At 43.6% G+C, this 26,280-nt stretch overlaps 1 protein-coding gene across 1 annotated transcript in view; it reads right to left on the bottom strand.

Annotated features, from left to right (window-relative positions):
- ANAPC1 (anaphase promoting complex subunit 1) overlaps nt 1-26,280 on the bottom strand; it is a 3,613,296-nt gene that overhangs the window by 3,301,354 nt on the left and 285,662 nt on the right. Inside the window, exon 3 of the mRNA XM_044060160.1 lies at nt 16,837-16,888. Within this exon, the coding sequence (XP_043916095.1) occupies nt 16,837-16,888 (52 nt within the window). The remainder of the gene's footprint in view (nt 1-16,836; nt 16,889-26,280) is intronic.

Genomic DNA, 26,280 nt, shown 5'->3' with positions numbered 1-26,280 from the left:
GAGAAAATAGGTGGATCCGTGTTGTAATGAGCAGAGATGGCAGAGGCGTGGATCTTGATGGATGAGAAGGAGAGGCCGTTGTCCAGCATCTCAGTTAAGTATTGTAGTATCTGATGAATGCTTGGGACAAGAGGGTCAAGGCTGTGAGCTTGGTTCCAGGCACAGAATCTCTTCCATTTATCCGAATAGGCTTTCCTGGTACTAGGCCTTCTGGCCTCCAGAATGACATCCATAACAGCTTTGGAGAGAGGCATTGCTTGCTTGACTAAGGAATCTTCCATGTAGCTAGGTTTAAGGTCTTTAGCTGGCTGTGTAGTATTTGATTGTTGTGCTGAGTCAGCAGATGTGGGATTTGAGGCAAAATATAGGGTGGTTCTTGTGCTAAGCTCCTTAAGATTGGGTACCAGTGCTGGCATGGCCAGTCTGGTGCAATCAGGATCATCTTTGGCTCTTCTTGCCTGGCTTTTATGAGTACCTTTGGCAGGAGAGGTAGTGGTGGGAAAGCGTATACTTGTAGGTTCTCCCAGCTGAATGAGTGGGCATCCACTTTCCATGCTTTTGTGGATGGTAACTCCTTGTGCAGAATTTTTCTAGCTGGCAGTTTATTGGGGATGCAAAGAGATCTATGTCCAGGCTCCACCATTTCTGTGTTATCCTTCTGAATATTTGTGAATTCAATTCCCATTCGTGGGGATCCATGATGTTTCTGCTTAAGTCGTCTGCCAGTGTGTTTTTCTCTCCTGGCAGGAATTGTGCTTGCAGATGAACTTGAAGGTTTATAGCTGTGTTCCACAAGGTCATGGCTTATCTGCATAGGGGGTAGGAGTATAGAGTGCCCCCTTGCTTGTTTATGTACCACATAACTGTGGTGTTGTCTGTTTAGCAGTAGTTGTCCTGGATGCAGCAGGCCCTTGAAGGCTATAAGGGCATTTTGTACAGCTAGCATCTCTTTTTGATTGATGTGAAGATGCCTTTGTTCTGCGGGCCACGTGCCCTGAATACATTTGCCTGCCATGTGTGCTGCCCAGGCGTAATCCAATGCATTTGTTGTCAGTGTTTGCCTGGCTGTGGGTTGTGTAAAAGGCTGTCCCTTGTTGAGGTGACAAGCTTGAGCCCACCATTGAAACTCCTGTTGAAAGCAAGGGATCAGTGGTATAACGGTTTCCAAACTTTGACAGTGTTGAGACCATAGATTCTTTAGGTACCACTGTAGTTTCCTCATATGCAGTCTGGCATATGGAATTAGTAGTATGCAGGATGCCATGTAACCCAAGGCCTGCACAATTTTTCTTGCAGGGAGTTGGGTCTTTGTTGCCATCAATTGAAAGTATTGAGTCAGTTGTCCTTGCTTGTCTGGCGTGAGATAAGCCATCTGGGCCGTTGTGTTCAAGCTGGCACCCAGGAATATAATCTCTTGTGAGGGCACTAGTTTTGATTTCTTTTCGTTTACTGTGTACCCTAGGCAACTTAATAACATTTTTTTTTACAAACGCCAGATGCTTTAGAAGAATGTCCTTGCTCTCTGCTTGAATCAGGCAGTCATCCAGGTATGGATAAATTTGAATTCCTTTCTGTCTGCAAAATGTAATTACTGGTGCCAGGCACTTTGTGAAGACCCTGGGCGCAGTAGATAAGCCAAAGTGCAGTGCAGAGCATTGGTAGTGCATTGAACCAGCTATGAATCTGAGGTATCTTCTGCAGTTTTGTCTGATAGGGACATGCAGGTATGCCTCTTTGAGGTCCAAAGTCACGAGACAAGCTTTCTTGCCCAGCATGGGAAGAAGCTGCTGTAATGTCAACATTTTGAATTTCGTAACATCCAGGTAAGTGTTTAGAGATGAAAGATCCAGAATGGGCCTCCAAGCTTTGTCCTTTCTGTGTAGCAGAAAGAGTCTTGAGTAAAATCCTTGTCCTTGCTCCTGTGATGGTACCTTTTGAATAGCTCTCATATCCATGTGTGCTGTAATTTGTTTTTGAGTCTCTGCCCATTGATTTGGTGGCAGAATTGGCATTCCTTTTAGGCTTGGCAGAGTGTGAAAGTGGAACTTGTAACCTTGAAATACAATGTTGAGAACCCATTTGTCTTTGGTGATCATTTGTCAATTGTGGTAGAAGAGTGCCAGTTTTCCTCCCAAGGGGGCTGCCAAGAGGAATTTGTTTGGCAGCTGTAGTGGGAAGTCATTGGAGCTGCTTTTTATATGGCTGGGGCCAGTCTTCCCCTTCTTTCTGGCCTGATGCAACCCATTGTTGAGGCCTGTAAGGACCTTGCATTTGACCTCTACCTCTTGGACGTCTGTATCTTCCCCTTTGAGGTCTGTCTGTAATTAGAAAGGACCAATTCTTAGTTGGCCAGTTTCTGCTAAATCTAGGAGGCTGAACCTGTAAGGAATCCTTCACTGTTTGCATAGATTTTGCCTTATCCTCATTTTCTTTAATACCTCTTCTGCCTTAACTCCAAATAACACATCCTGCTGCAAAGGTGCATCCAATAATTTTGCTTTAACATGATTTGGCAACGTATGTTCTTTTAACCAAGCATGTCTTCTAATGACAGAGCCTGTAACTGCTGCTCTGCAGGAGGCCTCTAGAGAATCAAAACCACATTGCAAAGTATGCTTTCCCATTTGTTCAGCTGCATGCAATATATATATCCTGCATTTCTCTAAAATTAGGAGGTTCTGATTCTGGAAGCATTTTTTGTTTAAACTGAGACAGTAAAAATTGCTGATATTTTAGCATGTGAAACTGGCAATTTAAGGCTCTCACTGCTAAAGTTACAGACGTATAAACTTTCTTTCCCCATCTGTCTAATGCCCTGGAATCTCTGTCAGAAGGAACTGGATTTTTGGCCGATGAGGCCTCAACTCCTTTGGGTCCCTGAGAAATGGTTTCAGGGTCAGCTACAGGGCTTTTATACATAAATTTATGTGAGTCAGGGAATCTGTAGTATCTTGTCAGGTTTAACAGGGGCTGGAGGTAAGGAATCAGGATTTAAGCTGGATTCAGTGTACACATCATCCACAATATCTAACACTGGCGAACAGCAAGGGGTCTGTGTTGAGGTAATAACAGGAAGTCTCTGAGCCTTTTCTTGGATTCGGAGTAATCCTGGCCTTCCCAGTGGAAATGCTCCCTCATGGTATATAGGGTTTCCCCAAAGGAATAGTCCTCAGGCGGTGAGGCTGATGGAATTGATTCCTCAGCATCAGAATCCTCATAAGGGGGTACAGAGTATCCTAGGTCTGAGGAGGAGTCAGAAGAGATGGACACCTGGTCGGATGAGTCATAGTCTGCAGCCTGTCTAGGCCTTTTATCAGGAGGGGGATGGGACCCCCTGATCAGAGTGATTAAGTCTTCGGCCATGTTGAGCATTTGTTTCTTAGGCATGGAGGCCTGTCCTGGAGAATGCTGTATTTGTTTCTTTGATTTTAAAGGAGGCTTAGACTTAGCTGAGGGTCTAATGCTTAAATGAGTAGGTCTGAAGACACCCTCTGAAGGTTTGGGTTGCTCAGCTACTCCGGATCCCTCTGAAAGGTTAGTCTCGGTAGGCTGAATAACTTGTGCTTCCAAAGGCCCAGCCGTCTCCACGTGGGAGTCAGAGGCGGCCTGTGGTTCTACAGAAGCGGTCATCAGGGGCTGCGAAGGCGCCTCGCTGAAAACCGGAGAACAGTCGACTGGCCTAGAAGAGGCTTCGTCGTCAGTTTTGGGCCTCGGATGCCTATCCTGGTCTTTGCGCTTTTTGTGTAATCTGGTCGTCGGAAGTTCCGATGGCATGGTATAATTGAATTTTCTACCAAAATAATGTCGGGCAAAATCAAACCGACGTTTAATAGTGCGCTTGTTAAACCTAGCAGAAAACCGACAACCAGTGACGTCGTGGTCTGGGCCTACGCATGGGATACAATATGAATGGAAATCCTTATGAGGTATTTGCTTCCCACAAGAAATACAGTTATTAACTTTTACTGACATCGGTCTGAGGCAAGAAAAAGTTTCCCCAATGGGGTACTTAGCTTTGTAGACTTCGGTTCTGGATTCGGAATGAAAATCTCAGGAGACGGCCGACCGGCACTTGCGAACTGCTTTTGCTTCGGGCACCACGTGACAAGAAAGACTGAAGAAAATGGCGTCGGCTGCATCTTATATACCACTGTCGCACTGACGTCAGGGAGGAGGCGACAGCAACTGACGCCGGACCAAGACTTTGGAACTCAGGCCGACTGGGGAACCGCCTGACGGCAGGATAACCCAAGTCCAATGACTGCAGCAGTGAAACATGATGAACATCAGTGGTGTTGTCCATCTTTACCAATAATTGTCCTGGAAGAATATGGTCCTTGAAGGCTGTCAGAGCATTCTGTACAACTAACATTTCTTTTTTATTGATATGCAGGTGCATTTGACTCTGGTTCCATTTGCCCTGAATGCACTGCCCTGCCAAGTGAGACCCCCACGCATAGTCTGATGAGTCTGTTAGGGTTTGGGAGGCAGGGGGTAGAATGAATGGCAGTCTCTTGTAGTGACAGGCCTCTGCCCACCAAAGGAACTTTGTCTTTAAACAAGGGAATGACAGGAATCATTGATTCTAGGTCCTGAGAATGTTGGCACCATAGGCTTTTTAGATACCATTGAAGTTTCCTCATATGCAGTCTTGCATATGGAATTAGTAGAATGTAAGAGGCCATAAACCCCAGGGCTTGCAGTATTTTCCTTGCAGATAGCTGGATCCTTGCGGCCAGTAGTTTGAAGTAGGCTGTCAAATAAACTTGTTTCTCTGGCGTGAGGTAGGCCATCTGGGAAGTTGTATTCAAGCTTGCTCTCAGGAATACAATTTGTTGGCAGGATGCCAGATGTGATTTCTTTTCATTTATGGTGTACCCCAGAGAAGTTGGTAGTTTCTTTACAAATGCCAGATTATTTAATAGTATGTCCTGGCTTTCTGCCTGAATTAGACAATCGTCCAAGTATGGGTATATTTGAATATTTCTTTGCCTACAGAATGCAATGACTGGAGCTAGGCACTTTGTGAATACCCTGGGTGCAGCAGATAAGCCAAAGGGCAGTGCAGAGAACTGATGGTGCATGTAGCCTGCTCTGAAGCATAAGTATCTTCTGCAAAATTCCCTTATTGGGATGTATGTGCAGGTAAGCTTCCTTTAAATCCAGTGTTGCCAACCAGGCGTTTTTGCTTAGCATGGGAAGCAGCTCATGAAGAGTTAACATTCTGAATTTTGGAATTACCAAAAAGGTGTTTAGGATAGACAGGTCCAGGTTAGGACGCCAGGAATGGTCTTTTCTGAGTACCAGGAAAAGTCTTGAGTAAAAACCTTGCCCTCATTCTTCTTCTGGGACAGGTTGAATAGCCCTGATACTTAGAAGAGAGAGAGAGAACCTGCTTTTGAGCCTCTGCCCACTGATTTGGGGGTAGGTCTGGCCAACCATTTGGGATTGGTAAGGAGTGGAAGTAGAATCTGTATCCTTGGGAAACTATATTTAAAACCCATTTGTCTTGCATAATGAGTTCCCAGTTTTTTGCATGCAAGGCAATCTTTCCCCCTAAAGGAACAGTCAGTTGAGCAGGGCTTGGAAGGTGTAAAGTTAAGTCATTGTGACAGTTTACCATAGGGGGGGTGTCTTACTACTTCCAGCTTTGGAAGTGGGAGCCCCCCGTTGCTTAGGCCTGTGAGTACCTTGAGACTGAAGCCTGGGTGGTCTGCTGGCCCTGGGTTTGGACTGAGAAGGCCTGGAAGAGACAGGAAAGGATCAATTCTTAGAAGGCCAGTGCCTACTAAATCTGGGAGGCTGTACTTGTAGGAAATCTTTAACAGTTTGCATAGATTTAGTACTTCTTCTGCTTTGTTGCCAAACAGGCAGTCTTGGCTTAAGGGAGCATCCAGTAATTTAGCTTTAACATGATCTGGCAAAGTTTGCTCCTTAAGCCAAGCATGCCTTCAAAGTACAAACCCAGTGACAGCAGCTCTGCAAGATGCCTCTAATGAATCAAAACCACATTGCAAAGTAGGTTTACCAACGTGTTCAGCAGAATGCAATAAATCCTGTAATTCTTTATTTTCAGCACAGTCCAGAATCAACATCATTTTCTGTTTAAGCAATCCAATAATATGCTGCTGATACTTTAACATATGAAACTGGCAGTTTAAGGCCCTAATGGCCAAAGTAGCAGAAGTGTGTACCTTCTTACCCCATCTGTCCAGGGCTCTGAAATCTCTATCAGAAGGGGTAGGGCTTTTGACAGAAGTAGCCTTAATGCCTTTGGGTCCCTGTGAAACAGTCTCAGGATCCGCAGTAGGATTCTTAAAGAGGAACTTGTGAGAGTCAGGTACTCTGTAATACCGGTCAGGTTTTCTGGGAGCCGAAGGTAAAGTGTAAGGGGCCAGGCTAGATTATAAGAAGGCATCATCTACAATGTCCAGTACAGGAGGGACAGCTAAAGGCCTGTATTGAGGTAGGAGTAAGAATTTCCTAAGCCTCTTTTTGGAGTCAGAGTAATCCTGGCTTTTCCAGCGTAAATGCTCCCTAAGAGTATGCAAAGTTTCACCAAAAGAAAAATCCTCTGGAGGGGAAGCAGAGGGAATGGAGTCCTCTGCATCAGAATCCTCACAAGTAGATAAGGGTAACTCTTGGGCATTAGAAAATACAGAAATGTCAGAATCCTGATCAGAAGAATCAGAAGGAAAATCAGTTCAAGGTCTCTTAGAGGGAGAAGGGTGGCTTCCCCTGATTAGAGTAATAAGGTCTTCAGCCATTCTTATTTGTTTTTTAGGCATAGAGGCCTGACCATGTGGTTTGGGTGTCGGCTTTCTAGGTGTGGATCGAGTTTTACGCCTTGAAGAAGAAGATGGCGTTGGTTTAATATGCAAGTCAGTACGCCTGAATACACCATCAGAAGCCGGTGCCTGCACAGCGGCTCTGGACCCACCCAAGGTAGAGACATCCGCAGGTTCCACAGTCAAAGAAGCATCTCGCGGCATACTGGACTCCGAATGGGTCTCAGTAGAGGCCTGCGAATCGGAAGGAGCAGGTATCAGGGGCTGCAAAAGCGCCTCACTGAGAACCGGCAAACTGGCGACTAGCTTAACGGAAGCGTCATCGGCAATTCAATTTTGGACCTATGCGGCCTGTCTCCATCTTTATCTTTGCGTTTTTTCGGAATGTCTGTAGTCGGGTGGCTTACCGAAGCCATTTCTGGATAACTGAAAAGAGTATCAAAATATGTAGATGCGAAAACAAACAGACGACAAATAGTTTGAGGTTTGAATAAGGTACAAAACGACAGTGGGGGACGTCGTGGTCTGGGCCTAAGCAAGGAATGCAGTACGAATGAAAATCTTTATGAGGTATTTGCTTTCCACAAGAAATACAATTGTTTACTTTTACTGACATTGGTTTTAGAGCAAGAAAAGTATCCCCGATGGGGTACTTAGCTTTGTTGAAGACTTCGGATCTGAAACTCGAAAACGAAAATTTCAGGAGTCTGCTGACCGACACTTGCGAACTGCTTCGGGCACCGCACGGCAAGAAAGACTGATGTAATGGCGTTGGCTGCATGCTTTATACCCCTGACTACCTGACGTCATGGAAGATGAGACAGCAACTGATGCAGGACCCAAGACTTTGATAATCAGGCCGACTGAGGGCTACCTGCAAGCAGACAACCAAAATGTAATGACTGCAACAGTGAAACATGAAGATCAGGACTGCAACAGTGAATACACTCAAACATCTACATTGATGGTAAGCGTACACAACTGCACTATGTTCAGCGTGTTTCACTGTTGCTGTCCTAATCAATGGGTTGATTACCAAAGCCCAGAGAAAAGGGAGGAGGAACCAACATAATCAAGGATTGGAGAAAATGCCCTGCAGAACAGCAGTTGCAAACCCTGCCCTCGCTCTAGAAAACAAAGGCAAATTATAATGCTTTGTGAAAGTGTGAACAGAAGACCAAGTGGCAGCCTCCAAATGTCTTTAGTACGGACACCCCTTAAAAAGGCTGCAGAAGGGGAAGCTGCTCTTGTAGAGTGGGTCCTAACCCCTTGAGGAGGAACGTTGCCATGAAAGGAATAACAGAAAGTAAAACAATGCGCAATCCATTTAGAAATGGTTTGCTTAGAAATAGCTTTGCCCTGAGCTCCAGGGGCAAAACTGACCAATAACTGTGTTGATTTCCGAAGGTCTTTAGTCCTGTCCAGGTAAAATCTGAGCTGTCTGTGCACATCAAGAGAATGTAGGATCCTTTCACCTCTATTTTGAGGATTAGGAAAGAAAGTAGGAAGGTGTATGGACTGATTAAGAGTCAGGCTAGAAACCACCTTAGTCTCTCTGAGAACCAACCCCTCCTTTATGCCTATCTGCATGGAAAATAAGAAAAGGTTCCACAGCCAAAGCTTGCAGCTCCGAAACCCTCCTTGCTGAAGTTATAGCCAAGAGGAAGGTAGTCTTCCAAGAGAGAAACTTTATATCTGCAGTGGCAGCTGGCTCAAAAGGAGGAAGAGCGAGTTTCTCTAGAACAAAATTAAGATCCCAGGCTGGAGTAGGTGCCCTTCTGGGAGGTTTCAAGTTGCAAGCACCTCTGAGAAACATTTTCATCAGGGGAGGAGAGAAAATGGGTTGCTCAAAAAACAATGAGCAGAAATGGCTGAAGCATGGATCTTGATAGAGGAAAAACGGATCTTGATAGAGGAAAAAGAAAGACCCCCCCCCCCTGAAGCAAATCAGCCAAGTATTCCAGGATCAGAGGAAGGGTAAGCTGAGAAGATTCCCCTCTAGCCTGCATCCAATGAAAGAATCTTTCCCATTTGCCAGCATAGAACTACCTAGTGCTAGGCCTCCTGGCCTCCCCAAGCACTTTAACCACCTGCTGGGAAAGGGAAGAAGAAAAGGATGGAGTCATACAATGAACCAAATGCCAAATGGAGAGACTGAAGATGAGGATGTAGAATGTTTTCCCCTTCCTGTATCAAAAGATCTGGCTTCAGAGGAAGATGCCAAGGAGGAAATTGGGAAAGACTGCGAAGCAGTGGATACCAATGCTGGCTGGGCCAGTCTGGAGCTATGAGAATAGTCCTTGGTCTTTCGTCCCTGATCTTCAGTAATACTCTGGGAAGAAGAAGAAGAGGAGGGAAGGCATAAACTAACAGCAGCGTCCAAGAAGAAGAGGAGAGAAGGCATAAACTAACAGCAGCGTGCAAGGGAAGGACAGAGCAGCCACTCTCCAGGCTCTGCTGTGATGCTGTCTGGTGCAAAAAAGAGGTAGAAGGTGGTTGCCTGGGGAGGAGAACAGATCCACCCGAGGAGTGCCACAACATTGAATGATGCTGTAAAAAAGACTGCTCTGTCCAGTTGCCACTCGTGAGGATTCAGGGTCTGTCTACTCAACTGGTCTGCCAAAACACTGAGCCTCCAAGGAAGAAGCTGAGCTAGGAGATGCAGGCCCAAGGATGCTGCTATGAACCAGAGATTCATGCTCTGCCTGTACAGGGGGTAAGAATGAGTCTCTCCCTGCTTGTTGATGTACCACATGACTGTGGTGTTTTCTGTTCTGACAAGCAGAGTTCCTGGAGAAAGATGATGCTTTAAACTAGCCTGCTGAACTGCTATCAACTCTTTTAGGTTTATGTGCGGTGCATCTGATGGGCGTTCCAACGTCGCTGTATGCATCTGCCATCCAGGTGAGCTTCCCAGGCATAATCCAATGAGTCCGTAGTAAGAACTTGAGAGGCAGGGAGTGGGCGAAAAGGCATGCCTTTGTTTTGTAGACAGGATGTCGCTCACCATAGAAACTCTGTCTGCAGACATGGAAGCAGAGGAATTATCATATCCAGGTCCTGTGTGTTGACACCAAAGGTTCTTGAGGTACCAGTGCAATTTCCTCATATGCACTCTTGCATATATGGAATCATGAGAATGCAAGAGGCCATGTATCCCAGAGCTTGCAGGTATTTCCTTTCAAGGAGCTGGGACAGGCCTGCCAAATCCTTGAAGTAAACTGAAACAGTTGCCTGCTTCTCCTGGGTGAGATATATCATCTGGTCGGCTGTGTTCAGACTTACTCCCAGGAATGTTATCTCCTTGGATGGCACCATTTTTGATTTTTCCTCGTTGAGTGTGTAACCCAGGGAAGAGAGAAGAGTCTTTACAAATTCTAGATCTTTTAACAGCTGTTCCTGAGAATTTACTTGAATTAGACAGTCGTCCAAATATGGATAAATCTGATTTTTTTTCTGCCTGCAAAAAGCAATGACTGGAACCAGGCACTTTGGCACAAAGGGCAGCGCACAGAATTGCTAATGTTGCCTGCCTGCTCTGGAACGAAGGTATTGCCTGCAACTTTCCCTGACAGGGATGTGCAGATAAGCTTCTTTGAGATCCAAAGTTACCAGCCAGGAGTCCTTTTCTAACATCAGCAGCAACTGATGAAGAGTGAGCATTTTGAACTTTGGAATTACCAAGAAAAAGTTCAGAATGGATAATATCTAGGATAGGACGCCAGGTGCCTTCTTTTTTTGGAACTAAGAAAAGTCTGGAATAGAAACCCTGGCCTACCTGCTTAGCAGGAACTGATTCTATTGCTCCCAGATATAACAGACAAAATTTGCTTTTCTACTTCTGCCCTTTGGCTTGGAGGAGTGTCTGGGAATCCTTTGGGAACTGGAAAGGTATGAAAAGAAAACCTGTGCCCTAGGGATACAGTTCTAAGTACCCATTTTTCATCCGTGATGGTGGCCCAGACAATTGGGGAAAAAGGCCAACCTTCCCCCTAAAGGGCTCTCCGGGCAAGCAAGAACAGGCAGAAGTTGGAAATAGTCATTGAGAATGTTTGGATTGAGATGCAGGCTTAAACCTTCCCGCCTTGGAAGTGGAGGCATGCCAACGCTTAGACCTTTGAGGGGTAGCCACCAGACCCCTAGAAGATTTGTAACCTCTAGTCCTAGAATGGTTCTGTCTGCTGGTATCAGAAAACATCCAACTCTTAGAAGGGTAATTCCTGCTACAGCGAGGAGGTTGAACTTACAGAAAGTCTAACTGTTTGTATAGACTTGGCCTCATCCTCCATCTTCTTGAGCACTTCCTCTGCTTTGCTGCCAAAAAGACTGTCTTTCTGCAAAGGTGCATCTAAAAGCTTAGCCTTGACAGCCTCTGGAAGGGGTTGTTCCCTGAGCCAAGTGTGCCTTCTAGTAACAGATCCAGTAGCTGTAGCCCTGCAGGAGGCTTCTAGAATGTCAAAACCACAATGTAATGAATGTTTATTGACAAGACCAGCAGAATTCAGCAAATCTTGTTTGTCCTTACTCTTTGCCAAAAGAGGCACACTTGCAATCCTAAACTTAATAGCCTCCAAGGTGTGCTCCTGGTACTTAAGCATATAAAAAAGACAATTAGTAGACCTAATAGCAATAGTGGCAGAGGTATAAACTTTTTTACCCCACCTATCAAGGTTCCTAGATTCCCTGTCGGAAGGAACAGGATTTTTGGTAACAGTGGCCTTAACTCCGTTAGGGCCTTGAGAAATAGCCTCTGGATCAGCCAACGGATTCCTGAAAAGAAACAAATGAGAATCAGGGACTCTACAGTACCTGTCAGGTTTCCTGGGAGCAGGAAGAATAGAATTTGGAGAATTTTCCAGAAAAACATCATCAACCACTTCTAACACTAGGGGAATAGCCAGAGGCTTATACTGAGGCAAATCCAAAAACTCCCTAATCCTTTTCTTAGATTGGGGATAATCCTGACTTTCCCATTTAAAATGCTCCATGAGAGTATTCAAAGTATCACCAAAAGAGAAATCCTCTGGAGGAGAAGCAGAAGGAATGGATTCTTCTGCATCTGAATCCTCAAAAGGAGAAAAAACAAGAGAAACTTCCTCTTCATCAGCAGAAATGCTAGAAGTATCAGAACCAGAATAAGACAAAGCCTCAGGAGAGACATCCCTACCCCTTTTAGAAGGAGGAGGCTGTGAACCCCTAATAAGAATCAAAAGGTCATTAGCCATTTTAACCATTTCGGATTGAGGGGAACGAGAGGAAACTGGAGCCTGCTTTTTCACAGGCTTACAACTGGAAGATTTACCTGAAAGTCTAAAAGACTTGGAAGGCCTGGCAACCGCCGAAGTCGAAGCAGAGGTAATCGGTATTAGCTTGCTGTCCGAACGAAGAACAGAGGCCTCGGACACCGGAGTTAGTGGCTCCGGATCCAGCTAAAGAGGTGACAGGCGGAAGGTCAGAAGACAAAATGGAAGCCGGAGGCCTGGGTGAAATGGTCTCAACCGAGGCCTGCGGCTAAAAATCCGTGGGCTGCAGGGGCTGCAAAAGCACCTCACTGGCTACCGCAGGACTGACGACCAGCTTAACATCATCCGAAGACTTGACCCTCAGAAGCTTGTCGCAGTCCTTATCCTTACGCTTCTTAGGGATATCCGAAGCCTGAAGACCAATGGACGCCATACCGACAAACTTAGACCAAACTCCAAAATGTTTAGCTAAAAGCTTAGCCCGACGACAAACACAGATTAAAGGAAGCACAGAGATCACAATTAGGAACGCCGTGGTCAAGGCCTTAACAAATAATATAATAGGATTGAAAATCTCTATGGGGAATCTGCTTTCCACAGGTAAGACAATTATTAACCTTTTCTGACATTCGATAAGGCAAGAAAAGAGGATCCCCAATGGGGTACTTAGCTGTAGTTGACTTCAACTTTGTAGTCGGAAACCAAAAAGGTAAACTGCCGACCGGCACTCATGCAAAAAATGCTTCTGCTTCGAGCTCCGTGGCAAGGAAGACTGAGGAAGTGACGTCAGCTGCCTCCTTTTGTACCGGATGTCCTGGTGTCCTTGACAACCGATGACAGCCGATGTCATATTTACTTCTCTTTGGTATTCTGGCCGATCAAGGGCTACCGGGAGCCGGATAACCCATTGGTTAGGACTGCAACAGTGAAACACAATAAACATCTATCTGTATGCTGTGCGCAGGTACAGATAATCATTTGATTATGAATTCTGTTATGTAAATTATCATTTTTTTTAGTTTGGCAAATAACTGTGGTAGGGAGATGGTGAACATGCTGAGTAAGAACTGTTTGAGGAGAGTGCCACGTAAAAGAGAATATGTCAATAACCATCCTGCACACATATCACATTTTGGTTACAATTATGATTATGACAGTTATGATTTCTTTTCCTATTGTGCTAAATACCGTTGTCAGGGAACATTTCATCAGAGTAAATACCTCATTTGAAGGCAGTATTATTACAGGATGAAAAAAATAAATGTGTCTGTATGCTGGACAAAAGTACAGATAGCACATTATGTTTACGACTTCGGTTATGAGAATTATGATATTGTTTTATATTTGGTGAATAACTTTGTCGGGGAACATGTCATCATACTAAGTAGTAGCTCATTTTGAAGACACAATCAGTACTTGCAAGATATAAAAAGAACTGTACCTGTATGCTGTGCACATGTCCAAATATCACAGTTTGTTTAGGAACATGGCTATGCGAAGTATGAATTTTTCATATTTTTCATAATTTGCTAAATAGTTTTATCAGGGAACATGTCAGGCTAAATAATACCTCATTTTGAAGGCAGTATTCGTAGTTACAGGATGGGAAAAAATGTGCCTGTATGGTGGACAAATGTACAGATATAATATTTTGTTTAGGACTTTGGCTATGGAAATTATGATTTTTTTTCATATTTTGGTAAATAACTTTGCATGTAATTGTGTCAAGTGACACCTCATTTTGAAGACAGTGTTTGTCCTTAAAACATGATAAAAGGTCTGTATGCTGTACACATGTACAGATATCAGTTTGTTTAGGACTTAGGTTATGGAAATTAATTTTTCATACTTTGGTAAATAACTTTGCTAGGGAGCAAGTAATTGTGCTAGGCAATACCTCATTTTGAAGACAGTGTTAGTCCCTACAACATGGTAAAAGAACTGTGCCTGTGGCCTGTACGCACATACTGATATCACAGTTTGTTTAGGACTCAGGTTATGGAAGTTAGGATTTTTTTCATATTTTGGTTAATAACTTTGCTAGGGAGCATGCAATTGTGCCAAGTGATACCTCATTTTGAAGACAGTATTTGTCTTTACAACATGATAAAAGAACAGTCTGTATGCTGTGCATGTGTACAGCTATCACAGTTTGTTTAGGACTAAGGTTATGAAAATGATTAATTTGTTTTTCATATTTTGGTAAATAACTTTGTAAAGGAGCATGTCAATGCACTAAGTAATACCTTATTTGAATACGGTATTAATAGTTACAACATGGTAAAAGAACTGTGTCTGTATGCTATACACATGTACAGATAGAGTTTGTTTAGGACCTAGGTTATGAAATTATGATTTATTTCATATTTTGGGAAATAACTCTGCAAGGGAGCATGTCAATGTCCCAAGTAATACCTCATTTTGAAGACAGTATTATTACTTACAAAATGGTAAAAGAACTGTGTCTATATGCAGTACACATGTACTGATATGTTTGTTTATTCTTGAAGGATTATGAAAATTATACATTTGCAATATTTCTCATTATTATGCCCATATCTTTGCAAGGGAGCATGGTGACACAAATGATGCATCATGTTGAAGCTGACATTGAGCCACAAAACTTGTACACTGACATGTAGTCTCTGTCTGTTACATGTGATATCATGCTTTATTCATCAATTATGAGAAATATAATATTAATTATATTTCTGTGAATATCTCCATAATGAAGCATCACACAGTAATGGTTAAATTATCATTTTAAAGCTGACATTCATACAAACAAATAAATTACAAATTGTATGGGTCTACATGGTACTTTCACCAAGATATTGTGATTTGTTTTACCAAAAAGGTAAAAATTATGCAGAATATCATAATTCCTTGGCAAATATTTAATAATGACTTAGATACACACTATCAATATTTACACTGTTGGAATGGTCACTGTCTGCTCAACAACTTCGCATTTACATTTTTTGTCTAGCTATTATGGTTAAAGTTATGAACATTTGTTTTCTGTATGGTATTACAAATGGATTACCTGAAAATGAGCTCAAGCTGTTGTTCCTATGGTGGAAATAAGCAGGCAGCAATTTCTGAGATGCTCTGGAGTGAATTAGTTATATTGTGATTGGGTAGATTTTTAGTAATGTGCTAGGATTTATTATTATTATTTTTTAATTCTTTGGGAAGAATTCATAACTGCCTGGTGTTTTGGTGCAAGTGGACTAGTACAACGTACTTTCAAGCAAGTTTTTTAATTACATTTTTCCCATTTTAACTTCCACTGCTTATTCTTAAAGCTTTTTATTTATTCTGTAATATTTTACTTTGTTTTTGCCTTGTACACTTTGTGGAACTTTCACGGTAAGCTTCAAGATGCTAAGGAATGGGCAGGTTGGGGGTTACTGATACAGGCAACATTTTAAGACAGATTTTTCTTTAGGACTGGAGTCATTACTTTCTTCATACGTCTAACATTTTCACGTTTATTTCTCATTTACAATTAGTGCATAGGCCATGCTAAATATGGTTTAAAGTGACTGCAGTTTTCTTTCGGCTTTCTGTAGGTTGATATTTTGAGACTGTTTTCTTGCTTTTTTTTAAGCTAGTTCTTGTGGGGTCCCTACTGAAATGTTGGCACTCGAAATGACAATTGCCAACAAGACGAAAAAAGACCAAAAATGAAGAGAAGAGAATCTCAAAAACTGCACTTCTGCTTTCAATTTCTATTCTATATATACGGGTATACATGCATTCATATACACAAACACACACAAATGCACACAACCTTCAAATTAAAAAAAAAAAGACATTTTATAAGTTAAATAACATTCTGAGTTTTTTTAAGGGGCCCACACCCCACAGCCCCTTGGATCTCTTCAACCCACACCCCTGCATATATGTAAATGTATGTATGTTTCTGTACACAAGCTTCTACATACTTTGTTGTGTCCACGTGTATCAGTGTCTGTATATGTACATTAAATAAATGCACCCACACAGCTCTCTCTTTGTGTACAGACACACACACACACACACACACATATACATACAGACACACACACATATACATACAGACACACACACACACACACACACACATACACACACACGCACGCGTGCACACACACACACGCACACACACACACACACACACACACACACACACACACACACACACACACACACACACACACACACACACACACACACACACACACACACACACACACACACACACACACACACACACACACAAAACCACAAACTTGCACAATCTAGGAAATAAGGCTAAATGGTCAAATATACAATTAAGAAACAAACTAGATGTTTTTGCATATCTCACAAGCACTTTTTAATGCTATACTCTTCAGCTGCTAAAGGCTCAAACTTTAAGAACTGAATGTTTATCCATACATTAGGGTGCACGAGTTTCTGGTACACATACTCTGCTGCTAAACTTACTTTCTGAGTTTCCATGACATTGGAGGCAGTACATTTAGAGATTAGGGATATGAGGGCATGTCCCCTACTTCACAGGCGCAGAGATGAGCTTGCCTCCTTTGAAAGACACTTTTTATTCATTTTGTACAATTTGTGAATTAAACAGGACTAGATATATCAGCTGTGAATTAACAGTACTTGAGTTATTAACGTAGATCCCTTTATAACCCTACACAGACTACATTGAGTAAACTGTAACAATCAATGTAAATATATCATCATCATCAAGCAGGCACTCTATTAACAACTGAAACATACAACAGGGTACAACATACTCTTGACATTCAACTTACTTTTTGATTTCCAGCCTTTATCCTGAGTTATGCTGAAATTACACCACAAAGCCTAGGGGAAAAAACAAAATGTTTTCAGCTGCTGGCATTTAATGATAATGAATAACTGACAACATGAAGAAATAAAGCAATACATGCGAAAGATAATGTAAAGTATTAATAGCTAAATCAATCAAAAATTAACTTTTGACTGTTATACATTTAGGAGGGGTGAAAGTCTTACCTAGGATTCTTTTTTTAAATAACTGCTTCTTCTAACCTGCTTCTATTAATACTCTCCTCCCATAAGACATTCTATATCACACATCTTATACTAACCAAATGGTGGCCAGAATTTTTAAGTTACACAAGGAAAGTACAGTTGTATTACGAAATTACCATAACTGTATATGCTCAAGTATGTTCACTACTGCAGTCCTCATCTCTGGGATATCCTATTAGCAGGTAGTCAGAAGGTTGGCCCAACTTAGAGTTGTAATTTTCCCCCAGTGACGTTTGGCTACTACTCCCCCCTTCAGATGCAAGCATGTCAGTAGCACAAGACAGGTGTCGGCAGATGTCATCTTGTTCTTTGCCCTGGCTGGGCCAAGTGTCTGTCAAGACACTAGAAAGTACAATTGTGTAAAATCTTACCATAACAGTAGATGTCCTTCTCTTCACTGTTGCACTATCCAAAGCAGAAGGGATCTCTGGACCAGGGCAGTCCAACACTCGGCCAGGATACAAAAGCCTAATGATCTTCTATACACTGTACATCAACATTTATCCTCCCGATACAAAACATAGGGAATAAAAGGGACATATGGACACAACTATCCACAGTTGAATTGCCCCAGAAAACAGTCTCCACAGGACAAAGGAATTCATGAACATCCAGAAGGAAAAAATGCAGGGGAAAAAAAGGGGAACCCTCAGCAAGATGGAAATCAAAACCAACAAACAGAACAAACAAGAGGTGAAAACAGTGAAGAGAAGAACATCTAAAGATTTTACATAACTGTACTATGTCCTTCTATATCACTGTTGCAGTATCCAAAACAGAAGGGATAGTAAAACAGCTTAAGAAACAGAATGGTAGTGGAAGGCTGAGAAGAGCCCTCAACAAACTCACATCAAATGGTTTCAGTAAAACCTGCTCTGACCCTAGAAACCATATTCAACTTATAATGCACTGAAAGCCAAGTACCAGCTTCAAGAATGAAACCGGTACCCAGCTCCTTGAAGATGGCACCAGAAGAGGCAACAAACCTTGTAGATGAGGTCTACTAGCAGTAGACAGATATTTGTCATGAAAAGAATAACAGCAGGAAATGCCCTTGGATATCCAGAAGGAGAAGGTTTGTTTAGAAACAGCCAACCCCAGTGTCACGGGATGAAAGGAAACAAAAAGCTGATTAGACTTATGAATAGCCTTAGTTTTATACAAATTGTACCAGAGCTGTCTGTGCAAATCCAAGGTATGCAGGACCCTCTCACTAGCAGACTGAGAAGAGAAAAAAGGGAGTTATACTGACTGATTAAAGGACAACTCATTTACTAAACTTGTGTATAAAAGGAGGATTAGAACAAAGGGACACCCTGTCCCTGTGAAAAATGAAAAAAGGAGGAATGGCCATAAGGGCCTGGAACTCGGAAACCCTCGGAGCAGAAGTAACAGCCAGCAGCAAAACAGTCTTCCAGGTACAACGTTGCAAAGAAGCAGAATCTGCAGGCTCAAAAGAAGCCACATTCAATTTTTCCAAAAAAGGAATTTCAACTCTGCTGTAGCAGCTGGCTCAAAGGGGGAAGAGTGAGCTTTTCCAATACAAAGTTAAGATCCCAGGCTGGAGTGGGAGCTCTCCTGGGGGGTGGGGGTCTTAAATCTTTGCCCCCTCTAAAGAATTGCTTTAGCAAGGGGTGAGAGAAGAGGGGTGGCTCAGTATTATAATGTGCTGAAATGGCAGAGGCATGAATTTTTATTGATGAGAAGGATAGGCCCTTGTGGAGCATTTCTGTTAAGTACTGTGGAATATGAGGTAAGCTGAGCACCGTTGTGCCCATCCCCTGAGCCTGGCTCCAGGAACAGTATCTTTTCCACTTTTCAGCATAGTATTTTCTAATACTAGGCCTCCTTGCCTCTAGAATGAAATCCAGCACCTGCTTATTGAGGGATGCTAGAGGAGAGCTCAAGGAATTAGCCAGGCTGCAAGGTTCAGGGTTTGAAGAGGAGGGTGCAGAACCTGGCCTGCCTGCTGGGACAGCAGGAAAGGGGTCTGAGGCAGGTGCCATGGTTGTAGCAGTGACATACTGCGCAAGAGGGGGTACCAGTGCTGGCGTGGCCAGTCTGGTGCAATCAGCATTGTCCTTGGCTTGCCCTGTTTGATCTTTAGTAGAACCTTCGAGAGGAGAGGCAGAGGGGGAAAGGCATAAACCGAGACTTTCCCAGGTAAAGGACAGTGCATCCACTTTCCAAGCTTGACGGTGAGGTGTTCTTGTGCAGAATTTGTTCAATTGGTAGTTCTGAAGGGAGGCAAATAGGTCTACCTCTGGAGTCCCCCATTTGTTGAAGAGGTTGATTATTTTGGGTTCTAGTTTCCATTCGAGTGGGTCCATGAGATTTCTGCTTAGGTCATCTGCCAGTGAATTAAGTTTGCCTGGCAGGAATTGTGCTTGTAGGTGTACTTGTTAGCTCAAGGCTGTGTCCCACAGAGCCATGGCTAGTCTGCAGAGAGGGTACGAGTGGGTTCCCCCCTGCTTCTTTATGTACCACATAACTGTGGTGTTGTCTGTCTTTACCAATAGTTGTCCTGGAAGAATACGGTCTTTGAAGGCTGTCAGAGCATTCTGTACAGCTAGCATTTCTTTTTGATTGCTATGCAGGTGCATCTGTCTCGGGTTCCATTTGCCCTGAATGCACTGCAAGTCCGCCATGCATAGTCTGATGCGTCTGTTGTCACGGTCTGGGCGGCAGGGGGTAGAGGGAAAGGGAGTCCCTTGTTGTGGTAGCAGGCCTCTGCCCACCAGAGGAACTCTGTCTTTATACAAGGAATGACAGAAATCATTGTTTCCAGGTCCTGAGAATGTTGACACCATAGGCTTTTTAGATACCACTGGAGTTTCCTCATATGCAGTCTTTCATAAGGAATTAGTAGAATGCAAGAGGCCATGAACCCCAGAGCTTGCAGTATTTTCCTTGCAGACACATGGGGTTTTGTGGCCAATAGTTTGAAGTAGGTTGTCAAATAAACTTGTTTCTCCTGAGTGAGGAATGCCATCTGGGAAGTTGTGTTCAAGCTTGCTCCCAGGAATACAATCTGTTTGGCAGGGTACTGAGATTTCTTTTCATTGATGGTATACCCCAGTGAGGTTAGAAGTTTCTTTAAGAATGCCAGGTGTTGTAATAGCAAGTCCTGGCTTTCTGCCTGAATCAGACAATCGTCCAAGTATGGGTAAATTTGAATATTTCTCTGCCTGCAAAATTCAATGGCTGGAGCTAGACACTTTGTGAACACCCTGGGCGCAGTAGATAAGCCAAAGGGAAGTGCAGAGAACTGAAAGTGCATGGAGCCCACCCTGAAATGTAGGTATTGTCTGCAGGATCCTCTTATTGGGATATGCAGATAAAGCTTCCTTTAAGTCCAGGGTTGCCAGCCAGACATCCTTGGATGGCATAGGAAGAAGCTGTGAAGAGTTAGCATTTTGAATTTTGGAACCACCAGAAAGGTGTTGAGAATAGAGAGGTCTAGGATAGGATGCCAGGAGTTGTCTTTTCTGGGTACCAGAAAAAGTCTTGAATAAAAACCTTGTCCCCTTTGTTCTGCTGGGACAGGTTGAATAGCCCTGAAACTGAGAAGAGAGAGAACCTGCTGTTGGGCCTCCTGCCCATTGATTTGGGGAGAGGTCTGGCCAACCATTTGGGGTTGGTAGTGTGTGGAAGTGGAATCTGTATCCTTGAGAAACTATGTTCAAAACCCATTTATCCTGGGTAATGACTTCCCAGTTTTTTGCATGCAGGGCGAGCTTTCCTCCTAAGGGAGCAGGTAGATGAGCAGGGCATGGGAGGTTTACAGTTAAGTCATTGCGACATTTTTCCATAGGGGGAGGCTTACTACTCCCTGCTTTGGAAGTGGGAGCCCTCCACTGCTTAGATCTGTGCGTAGTCTGAGACTGTAGGTCTAGGGCCTAGGTGGTCTGCTGTTCCTGGGTTTGGACTGAGAAGGCCTGGAAGGGACTAGAAAGGACCAGTTCTTTCAAGGTCAATGCCTACCGAATCTGGGAGGCTGCACTTGTAGGAAATCTTTAACAGGTTTGCATAGATTTCGTTTTTTCCTCCATCCTTTTGAGGGCTTCTTCTGCTTTGTTGCCAAAAAGGCGGTCTTGGTTTAAGGGAGCATCCAATACTTCAGCTTTAACATGATCTGGCAAGTTTTGTTCCTTAAGCCAAGCATGCCTAAGTACAAACCCCATGACAGCAGCACTGCAAGATGCTTCTAAAGTGTCAAAACTACATTGCAAAGTATGTTTACCAACTTGTTTTCAACAGAATGCATTAAATCATGCAATTCTTTGTGTTCAGCACAGTCAGGAATCAACATTTATTTCTGTCTAAGAAGTCCCATAATATGCTGCTGATACTTTAACATATGAAACTGGCAATTTAAAGCCTTGATGGCCACAGTAGCAGAAGTGTATACCTTCTTACCCCATCTGTCCACGGCTCTAGAATCTCAATCAGAAGGGGTAGGATTTTTGGCAGCAGTAGCCTTAATTCCTTTTGGTCCTTGGGAAATGGTCTCTGGATCCGCAGAAGTATTCTTGAAGGAACTTGTGAGAGTCAGGTACTCTATAGTACCTGTCAGGTTTTCTGGGAGCTGGAGGTAAAGTGTCTGGGGTAAGGCTAGATTCCAAGAAAACATCATCTACAATGTCCAGAACAGGAGGGATAGCTAAAGGCCTGTGTTGAGGTAGGAGTAAGAATTCCCCAAGTCTCTTTTTGGGCTCAAGAGTAATCCTGGCTTTCGCAGTGGAAATACTCCCTAAGGGTATGCAAGGTTTCACCGAAGGAAAAATCTTCTGGAGGGGAAGCAGAGGGAATGGAATCCTCTGCATCAGAATCCTCATAGGTAGATAAGGGCAAATCCTGGTAATCAGAAGGAGCAGAAATATCAGATTCCTGATCAGAAGAATCAGAAAGAAAATCAGTTCTAGGTCTCTTAGAGGGGGAAGGCTGGCTTCCCCTAATTAAGGTAGTAAGGTCTTCAGCCATTCTAAGCATTTGTTTTTGAGGTATATGGGTCTGAGCCTGCAGTTTGGTCATCGGTTTTCTAGGCGTGGCGCGAGATTTTGGCCTGGATTAAAATGATGGCATCTGTTTAATATGAATGTCTGTAGGCCTGAATACACCCTCAGAAGGCAGTGCCTGCACAGCGGCTCCAGACCCATCCAAGGTAGAGACATCCGCAGGTTCCATAGTCGAAGAAGCATCTCACGGCATATTGGACTCCGAATGGCTCTCAGTAGAGGCCTGCGAATCTGAAGCAGCAGGTATCAGGGGCTGTGAAAGAACCTCACTGAGTACCGGCGGACTGCCGACTAGCTTAACGGAAGTGTCGGCGGCAGTTTTGGACCTATGCGGTCTGCATCTGTCTTTATCTTTACATTTTTTCGGAAGATCGGTAGCCATTTCGGAGTACACAGATTGAGTACGAATGTAATTGGCTGCAAAAATAGCCTGACGACTAATAGTTCGAGCATTGAACAAGGCACAAAACTGACAGCGAGGGACGTCGTGGTCTGGGACTAAACAGGGGATGCAGTAAGAATGAAAATCTCTATGAGGTATTTGCTTTCCACAGGTAAGACAATTATTAACTTTTACTGACACTGGTTAGAGCAAGAAAAAGGATCCCCAATGGGGTACTTATCTTTTTTGAAGACTTTGGATCTGAAACTCGAAACGAAAATTGCAGGAGTCGGCCGACTGGCACTTGCAAACTGTTTCTGCTTCGGGCACCGAGCGACAAGAGAGACTGATGTAATGGTGTCAGCTGCATGTTTTATACCCCTGACAACCTGCCGTCAAGGAAGAAGCGATAGCATCCGACACAGAAATCTGAAGACTCTCGTATTCAGGCTGGCTGAGGGCTACCTGCAGGCAGATAACTCAAATGTGATGACTGCAACAGTGAAACATGAGGAACATTAGCATCTTCCCAGATAAGCACTCGAGAGAGGCTTAAGCAACCTGTTCAAAGGGAACCAAGGTTACTTTTTCTAGTGCACAAAGTACAGTTGTGTACCTACCATAAATGTAGATGTTTGAAAGAAACTTTAAATCAGCTGAAAAAGCTGGTTCAAAGGGCGGCAGTGTAAGCTTTTCCAGAACAAAGTTGAGATCCCAAGTAGGTGTTGGTGCTCTCCTGGGCGGTCTTATGTTCTTAGCCCCTATGAGATACTGTCTTAGGAGTGGATGTGAAAATAAAGGTGGATCAGTGTTGTAATGAGCTGAAATTGCTGAGGCGTGGCTCTTAATAGATGAAAAGGAAAGTCCTTTGTGCAACATCTTAGTTAAATATTGTAGAATCTGAGGAATGTTTGGATCAAGGGGATTTTGGCCTTTAGCCTGGTTCCAGGCGCAAAATCTTTTCCATTTGTCTGAATAAGCTTTCCTGGTGCTGGGCCTCCTGGCCTCCAGAATGACATCCATAACAGCTTTGGAGAGAGGTGCTGGCTGGTTGTTTAGGTAATTTGCCATGCAGCCAGGTTTAAAGTCTTGAGCTGGCTGTGTAGAATCTGATTGCCTCGCTGGGTGAGCAGGTAAGGAATTTGTGGTAAAATCCATGGTGGGCCGTGGGCCATGTTCCTTAAAATTGGATACCAGTGCTGGCGTGGCCAGTCTGGTGCAACGAGCATCACTTGTGGCCTCTCTAATCTGACTTTCAGCATCACCTTTGCTAGAAGAGGCAGTGGAGGAAAGGCATACACTGTTAATGTTTTCCAACTGAATGAGAGGGCGTCCACTTTCCAAGCTTGTGGGTGGAATGACCTTGTGCAAAAGTTTTGAAGTTGGTAGTTTTGGGGGTTGGCAAACAGATCTATGTCTGGGCATCCCCATTTTTGAGTTATCATTGCAAATACTTGTGGATCTAGTTTCCACTCGTGGGGATCCATGATGTTTCTGCTTAGGTCGTCTGCCAATGTGTTTTTCTTTCCTGGCAGGAAAGTCTAGGTCCGGCGTCGGTTGCTGTCGCCTCTTCCCTGACGTCAGTGTGCCAGGGGTATAAAAGATGCAGCCGATGTCATTTTCTTCAGTTTTTCTTGCCCCAGACGTCAGGTGCCCCCAAACTGGTAGGCTGAAAAAATATGCCAATAAAAATACATGCACAAAAATAACATTCCCTTTGTCTATAAGCAAATACACCAAATAGGTTGTATAGGATAGAGAAATGCAGAAAAGTCCCAGCAAAGAGAAGGGGGACGGAGGGTGGGTAAAGTACAGTTTTGTACCTACCATAAATGTAGATGTCCGATAGGCATGCATCTGCAGTCCTTACAAATGGGTTGTCCTGTCGTCAGGCAGCCCTTCAGTCGGCCGGATTCCAAAGTCTGGGTCTGGCCTCGGCTGGTGTCGCACTTCACCCGACGTCATAGCTGCAGTTATTCGGGTATAAAGGCATCAGCCGACGCCATTTTCCTCAGTGTTTCTTGCCCCAGATGCCAGGTGCCCTCTAGGAAGGCTAAATTTGGATAAATGCAAATGGTTCCAAATAGTAGAGAAACAAACAAAAAATAAGCATGTATGTACATATATACAAACAAATACACCATAATAGATTCCCCCAGCTAGCTACAAGATGGGCAAATACCCTAGGAGTACCACAGAGGGGAAGGAGGGTGGGTAATCCTGACTGCAGATGCATGCCTATCGGACATCTACATTTATGGTAGGTACAAAACTGTACTATGTCCTTCAAGGATGCATCTGCAGTCCTTACAAATGGGTAGAATACCATAGCCAAACTGGGAGAGGAGGAGAAATAAGATTATGGTGTAGTTAAGATCCCTTGCAAAACAGCAGTGGCAAAACCTGCTCGGGATCTGGAGTATAAAGGTAAATTATAATGCTTGGCAAATGTATGCACGGAGCTCCAAGTAGCAGCTTCTAAAATGTCCTTGGTAGCCACTCCTCGTAAGAAAGCTGTGGTAGTGGCTGTAGCCCTTGTAGAGTGAGGCCTGATGTTTTCTGGAGTTTTCTTCCCATGGTAGGAGTAACAAAATCTAATGCAATTTCCTATCCACTTAGAGATTGTCTGTTTTGAAATTGCTTTTTCTTCCATTCCTGTTGCATATGCTACCAGTAGCTGGTCACTTTTTCTGTTGTTCTTGGTCCTGTCCAGGTAGTAACGTAATTGTCTATGTACATCCAAGGTATGCAACAGTCTTTCTCCCCTGTTCTGTGGGTTGGGGAGGAATGTAGGTAGGTGGATAGCTTGATTTAAAGATACCCTGGAGACCACCTTTGGCATAAAAGTAGGATTAGTTCTCATGGACACTCTATCTTGATGGAAGATCAGGAAGGGCTGTACTGCCATTAATGCCTGTAGCTCAGATACCCTTCTTGCTGAAGTGATTGCAAGCAGGAAAGCAGTTTTCCATGATAAGTATTGTAATTCTGCTGTTGCTGCTGGTTCGAAAGGAGGTAGTGTCAATTTTTCTAGCACAAAGTTCAAGTCCCATGCTGGCAATGGTGGCTTCCTAGGTGGTTTTACATTTTTAATTCCTCTCAGAAACTGCCTGAGCAGAGGATGTGAGAAGACTGGAGGATCCAAGTTGTATTCTGCTGAAATGGCTGATGCATGAATCTTAATGGAAGAATAGGACAGGCCGTTGTGGAAGAGCTCTGCCAAGTATTCCAGGATGTTAGCTATGTTTACCAGTGACACATTCTCTCCTTTTGCTGTACTCCAAATGAGATATCTTTTCCATTTTGCTGAATAATTTTTTCTTGTTGAGGGTCTGCGAGCCACCAAGATAATGTCTTTAACCCTTTGAGATAAATCTGGGTTATTTGGTCTTATGCAATGTTCCAGGCAGCCAGCTGCAGTGTTTTCAGGTTTGGATGCAGGGTTTTGAAGTTGTTCTGTGTTAACAGCAAGGGAACTAGGGGCAGAGGCCATATTTGTTCCCGAGACATACTCCTCAGTAATGGGTACCAATGTTGCCTTGGCCAGTCTGGAGCTATCAGGATGATCCTTGGACGGTCTTCTTTGATCTTCAATAGCACCTTGTGCATCAAAGGAAGAGGTGGGAATGCATATGCTGTCAGGTTTTCCAACTGAAAGATAGGAGTCCACTTTCCAAGCAAGTGGGTGGTACGTCCTTGTGCAGAATTTTTCAGTTGGTGATTGTGTGGGGATGCAAATAAGTCTATTTCTGGTAGTCCCCATTTCCCTGTAATGGTTTTGA

Source organism: Protopterus annectens, chromosome 1.part2 (assembly GCF_019279795.1).
Source record: "Protopterus annectens isolate FY-2018-M chromosome 1.part2, PAN1.0, whole genome shotgun sequence".
NCBI lineage: Eukaryota > Metazoa > Chordata > Ceratodontiformes > Protopteridae > Protopterus > Protopterus annectens.
Note: the sequence above shows the minus strand (reverse complement) of the source record. Positions and strands in the feature narration are given on the sequence as shown.